At 38.8% G+C, this 6,153-nt stretch overlaps 1 protein-coding gene across 1 annotated transcript in view; it reads left to right on the top strand.

The window, feature by feature from the left end:
- Positions 1-4,795: 4,795 nt before the first annotated feature.
- Positions 4,796-6,153, top strand: part of sash1b (SAM and SH3 domain containing 1b) — a gene marked incomplete at both ends in the record, with an annotated part of 47,542 nt that continues 46,184 nt past the window's right edge. The window contains one exon of the mRNA XM_079221722.1: positions 4,796-5,278. Coding sequence (XP_079077848.1) covers positions 4,796-5,278 — 483 coding nt within the window. The remainder of the gene's footprint in view (positions 5,279-6,153) is intronic.

Genomic DNA, 6,153 nt, shown 5'->3' with positions numbered 1-6,153 from the left:
TTCTCTATTTCTCTCCATTTGGGGGGTGGTGGGGGGGGTTCTGCTCAACACAGACTCATGCTTCTATTCTCAGCACAATATCAGACACTCTGCATTACCTCAGCCACCGGAGGACTGCCGTGGAGGAGACACCGGCCGACCACACGTAATGAGAATCGAAAGAAATGGAAGAAGAAGCTGTTTGGAATCTCTCTTTACATTTCACCTGAGAGTGCAGGAGAGAGGTGACCATTCATATCCATCAGTCATGCACTATATATAGAAATATATATATATATATATATATATATATATATATATATATAGAAATATATATATATATATATATATGTATATATATATATATATATATATATATATATATATATATATATATATATATATATATATATATATATATATATATATATATATATATAATTTTTTCCTCACACACCCTGCTGTTTTGTTCTGAAGGAGGATAAAAGACAATTCTGCAGAACATGTACTTTGGTGGCCTGATTGCAATTGTTCTTTTTTGCTTTATCTGCCCTTTATGATGTCTGTCAAACACAGTGGACTTAAATGAGGAGAAAAGTCTGATGACCCTTTTGTCCTTCATGTCTAATCAAGTCAATGAAGATGTCCGTTTCTGTAAGAATGATTGGATCAATGAAAGACTTGTGTCTGTTTTGTTTTTTCTGGTTTAAATTATTTTTTTGAGATTTGTCCTTTTGTCAGTCTGTCCAGAAAGGGCCTTTCTCGCACTTAGAAGTGTAAAAACTAGACAGGGAGATGATGACTCTATTGCCTCTCACTGAATAAGGGCTGGTAGTACACTAGTTCATCACGATTCCTTTTTACAGCATTTTCCAACCAAGTTGTTTAACGTGAGAAAGACAAATGTTGTGTTTTTCTAAAGATCCCTTTGGTTTGTATTTTAAATCAGTCTATTTATTGGAACCGTATAATAGATAAGAAGTCAAATAAGTTTGTATGGTGGGCATTGAATTTTCTTTTTTCTTCTTTTGGTGAATTAAATGCGCAACAGAAGTGCTGAAAATGTTTTCCCCTGATGAAGAGTTTACACTGAAATTAAGAGTTGATACACTGGAAAACCCCTGAAGGTCTTCTATTCTTCTTTAAGGGGCTGTAGCTGAGTCATGTATAAGAAGAAGGCTGTGTTGAAGGGCAATACAAAAACTGTCCATATTATGATTAGCATAAATGTATATTTTGGTTACACTTTTTTTTGTGATAAAGATTCTATCTATACACGATTATTCACATTTCTTTTTGGCATTCTATCGCATCTGATTTTGGTCTTGTTTCTCAATGTGTAGGGAAAAAAAAAGCATGTGTCTCTTACAGCACACTGGAAATGTTAAAGCTGTCTAAGTATTCATAGCTGCCAGTAGAAATGACCACGCAGTTCCACTGGTTATCTCTCTCTGAACCATTCACTTCAAAACGGTTTCTCTTCTGCCTTTGCCTCCATGATGCAGATAAGTGTGTGTGTGTGTGTGTGTGTGTGTGTGTGTGTGTGTGTGTGTGTGTGTGTGTGAGAACATACAGATATTCAGGAGTATGTGTATGGGCGCCAATATTTATATTACTACATAGATACAGTGTATTACAATAGGTCTTTTGAGGTTTTTGCTTTTGCTTGACTGTGTTTTTCAATGTGGTTTAACTATAATTCTATTGTACTTGGGTTTATTTTTCATGAGGTGCCAGGATATGCTGCTATTTGTGTCAATGTAGGAGCATTATCTGTTGGTCTTTTATTTTGAAAAACTGAGACAATTCTTTGTCTGTCCAGATTGCTGCCAAATGTTGTAAATAACGGGACAGCTGGACACAAATCTGACAGTGCAGGCTCAGGCAACGTGACATACTGTACGCTTGCGGCCATGTTCTTTTTCCGACACCAAAGAGTTGCTTAATTTCACAGAGTTGTCTTGATTTATTTTTTCTCCAACCGATAAGAGTCAGTAGACTTCTTGACTCAAGAGTTCCGTCCACAGTCTCCAGACGGAGCGTACGGTAGATCGGCTTTAGTTTCTTCTCAAGAGCACGCCACACGCATCGCCCAAACCGCTGTACATGTGTTCAGAAGACGGGCGACGTGAATGTGAACAGTTTGATTCCAAAATGAGATCATCTGACACTAACACTGGCGTGTGGAAAATGGTTGCAGGCATTAAGTTAAAAGTTTTTATCCATTTTGTTAGATTATAGAGCATTACATCCTGTATACTTTGGAGGTGTTGAGTTATCAATTGCAACAAAACATGTTTAATCCAAGATGGATGAATACATTTTGGAATAAAACCCTTTAGCTGGCTGATTTGAATCTGCTCTACTGTGTACTGCTAAGATAAACCCATCTGAAAGAGCAGTTATGTGGGTTTTGCACTATTTTTTTTTTTTTACTAATTTAGTTAGTATTGTTTTCAATGTGTTTATTTTTCTCTGTCCCATTTTCTTGTTTTTGTAAGGACCAAAACATGACAGTACCTATGCTTATCTATGTCATTTGCTTCACTCTCAGATTTGTTTTCAATGTCAGGTTAATGATACTATGATATATTTATATATTTGAAAACAAATATACTTTTAATTTCAATAATCTATTAAAAATGAATACCTTTTAATGTAATTTTTTTTAGATAGAATAACTTGCATTAATGTCCAAACAATAACCGTCACCCATACATGACAATAAAAAAAATCTCGTTCTATATTGAACATGCTCATCTCAAATCCAAACTTTGCTACTGCAGGAGGGTCACCTCCTCTCGGTGGGCCGTTGAGTCTTTCTACAAAGTGTGGCCTCGACTTTAAAGTGCTTCAGTTTGCAACATATATGGTCTAAATGGTCTCTTATTGCACATTGAAGGATGCATGATATTAAGTGTTTACAAACTTGAAACAACCATGTATTATCCCTCTTAGAGATTGTCTGTCTGTTCTGGCATTTATATTCATGTTGAACAAAACTGAAGTTTTCATCACGCGTCTGAAGGTGTCCCATTTTCATTTGATCCTGCCAATTATGTAAGTGTGAGAGATTATATTTATTTTATTGGTACATCTGTTTATGTTACTGTTTGCTTCATGGAAACGCTTGCCTTCCCTGCACTGTGGAAGTGCATAGAAATCGAAGCTCGGCTCACAGCGCCGCGTGCAGGAGAGCTCAAGGGTTTCTCAGTCGCCATACTTCTATACCATCTGTCTGTCCTCTGGGATGAATCTGTAGAGTTGCAGTATTTTCTCATAATAGGCAATTTTTGTACAGTTTTATTAAAATAAATTTCACATGGATGTCTGACTTAATCTGCTGCCACAAACAATTTAGACTGTAGATATAGTATATATAGATATTATTGTGCAATGGAAAATAAATGTAAAACCAATCATAACATGTTTTGTCTTGTGTTTTTCTGTTTCACGTTGTACTGTTTGTTCACTGAATTAATTTCTAAATAAATGCTTTACTTATTCTTAAATGGAAATGATGTGTCCTTCCATAGGTTAAATGTGCTTCTTGGATGTATACCACATACCTTTTGTATTTTTCCTTTTACTTATTTTACATTTAAAGTAAGTAAGTCATTTACTTTAAAGATGCACCTACACATTGTTCGATCAAAAGCTGTAAAAAGCAATATTAGTGCCATTCCATTGTTAAATTATTGTTAATATTTGGCCACTATTTCATAATCCTACTGTATGTCACAGTTATGTTTTACAACTACTTGTGTGAATGACTCAAACACACAGAAATCCTACTTAATACTAGAACAAATCCAGTTTAAAAAAAGTATTTGTTTAAGTATTGATTTGATGTATCTTTTCATTTGAATTATATTGTATTCACGAGTCCTACATTTCCCAGAATCCCCTGCAGGTGGCGGTAATGCTCACTGAACTCCCGTCGACAAGAAAAAAAACGACAGCAGCGAGTGAAGCCGAGGCTGAGCAGCATCTTCCTCACACAGCGGCCGATGGAGCAGAGGGACAGGGAAGTTGTCTCCGGTGCTACGGGCACAACAAATGCCCTCTGAACCAAGTTTAGAGCATTTTGAACGTGTTATTCTCCACGAACGGTTTCCCGGGAGTCCTGCATCGCTCCGGCGTCAGCGCCAACGGTTAACGTTTGTTTTTTTTGCTCCGGGGGTTTGACGGACCCCGAGCGCGTCTTACTGCCCCTGAAACCGTCGCGAGGAAGGAGACAAAGAGGATGGACGCCGCCTGAGGAGACGCCACCTGGCTTCACGGGAGTGTGGTCAACTCTATTAAAGTATTTTTTTGCTCCTCAACCGGCGAACTTCAGTGGCGTCGACGACGGAAAGTAAGGTCGCGTTTAGCTCAAAACGTTTATTCGCTAACTTAAAGTGTTCGCGCCATATCTTTCAACTCACCGTGAAGATGTTTTTACCGATCGAGGAGGTTAAAGTCGTCAGTTCTCTTGTAGCTTGAAGGCCTTCGCGTTGGGGATTTCACACGAGCTAACTTACACGCCTCCGAGAGATGTCAAGAGAGTCTGAGAACTTCATCAGGTTTCAGAAAGCCAGTGTTGGACATGTTGAGGAGCTTCTGACAGTGCAAAGGTGCTGGCTCCAGTTATGCATCCACAGTGGCCTCAACTAATAGATGCATTTCATTTGGGGAATTGAACCTTTTGGACGTTGCATGGACCAGAGTTGTGCATTGCCTCTGCACACAATCACCTCTATTTATGGTCACCACCTGATGTGACTGGAGAACATGATGTGCACTTAAGGCGGGCCTCCTTAAAACCAGTTTTAAGATGAGCCAAGGTCCAACCCTCGTCCTGGAGTGGCTGTCTAAGCTCCATCTAGCCCAGTATGTGGAGTCGTTCATTGACAATGGGTATGATGATTTGGAGGTCTGTAAACAGATTGGGGAGCCAGACCTCGACGCCATAGGCGTCCAAATTCAGTACCACAGACACCGGCTGCTCACAGCGGTGCACAAGCTAAAATATGAGGATGAAAGTAAAGCACCTGGCTTCTACTTTACCTTGGAGCCCCTGGATCCCTCCTCTTGCAACCATTATTTACACTCAAACAGAGAAGAGGACTTCAGGACTTTGAGGTCACAGACACGGACCACAGGAATACACAAGGCCTCCTGTCCCGGAAAACATAACCTGAGATTCACAGATTGTAATGATTTTGTCACTTATCCCAAGCTGAAGCTCAAGGTGCTGTTAAGGGATAAGCTTGCAAAAGATGGAATCAACCTGGGAGAAGCACCGTACACCTATAAGGTATGCAATTTACTCCCCTTTTAAATAACATGTTTTCATCAATAAGACTATCTTAAATGCTGGCTCTTCACGTGCTGTCTCGTGGAATTTAATACAGTTACTCTGTTGTGTTTGTGTTGAAGAGTGTGACAAATTTCGTTGATGGTGCTGACGTCCAATGACTCTTTCGTATTGCTCCAAGGAGGCTTTGGTCTCTGTGGCAAAGATGTACTGAGATTCAGTGTTTTGTTGTTGAATTTCACTTCCTCCTACTTAATCAAAACTTTGTCACACGAGGGAACCGAGTGCATTTAATCACGATTCACTAAATCTTTATGTAAAAATGTAAGGGCCCCTAATCGATTTGGGGTTTTAATTGCCATGTTTTTTGCTGAGTGAGTGGCTGCTGATTTATAGCAAAAGTTAGGTGATTTAGATAAAAGCATTAACTACGGTTTGTCCACAGATCTTTAATACAATAGATGGATACATTTTAGGACATTCACCGCATTGCGACAGTTGTATTAAAGTGTTAAGACTACATATAATTCCCAGAATGCAAACACTTGCAGAGAATGGACATGAACTTGTTGCATTCGACTGTGGGTTCAGACCTTTGCTTAAAGGCAGTATGTTGCTGCCAACATGCTGTACTATAGCACTGTTCACAATTCCAAAATATGCTGTTGAATCCAGTGTTGAAAGTAAACATAAAATACAAAATATGTCATCTAAATCGATAGTATCATCGTTTTCAGGAGACCCCTGGTTTGGGATGTTTACGTGGTGAGCATAGTAGTGATGGCATAATGAGTAACAGAGAGATACATATAAATGACCTCAATGCTTTTACTTAAAACATCAGATGCCATGAGGCTGCTTTGCATTCTGGTCTA

Source organism: Taurulus bubalis (genome assembly GCF_910589615.1).
Source record: "Taurulus bubalis genome assembly, chromosome: 1".
Lineage (NCBI taxonomy): Eukaryota > Metazoa > Chordata > Actinopteri > Perciformes > Cottidae > Taurulus > Taurulus bubalis.
The sequence above is the reverse complement of the archived record's forward strand: the minus strand, read 5'-3'. Positions and strand labels throughout refer to the sequence as shown.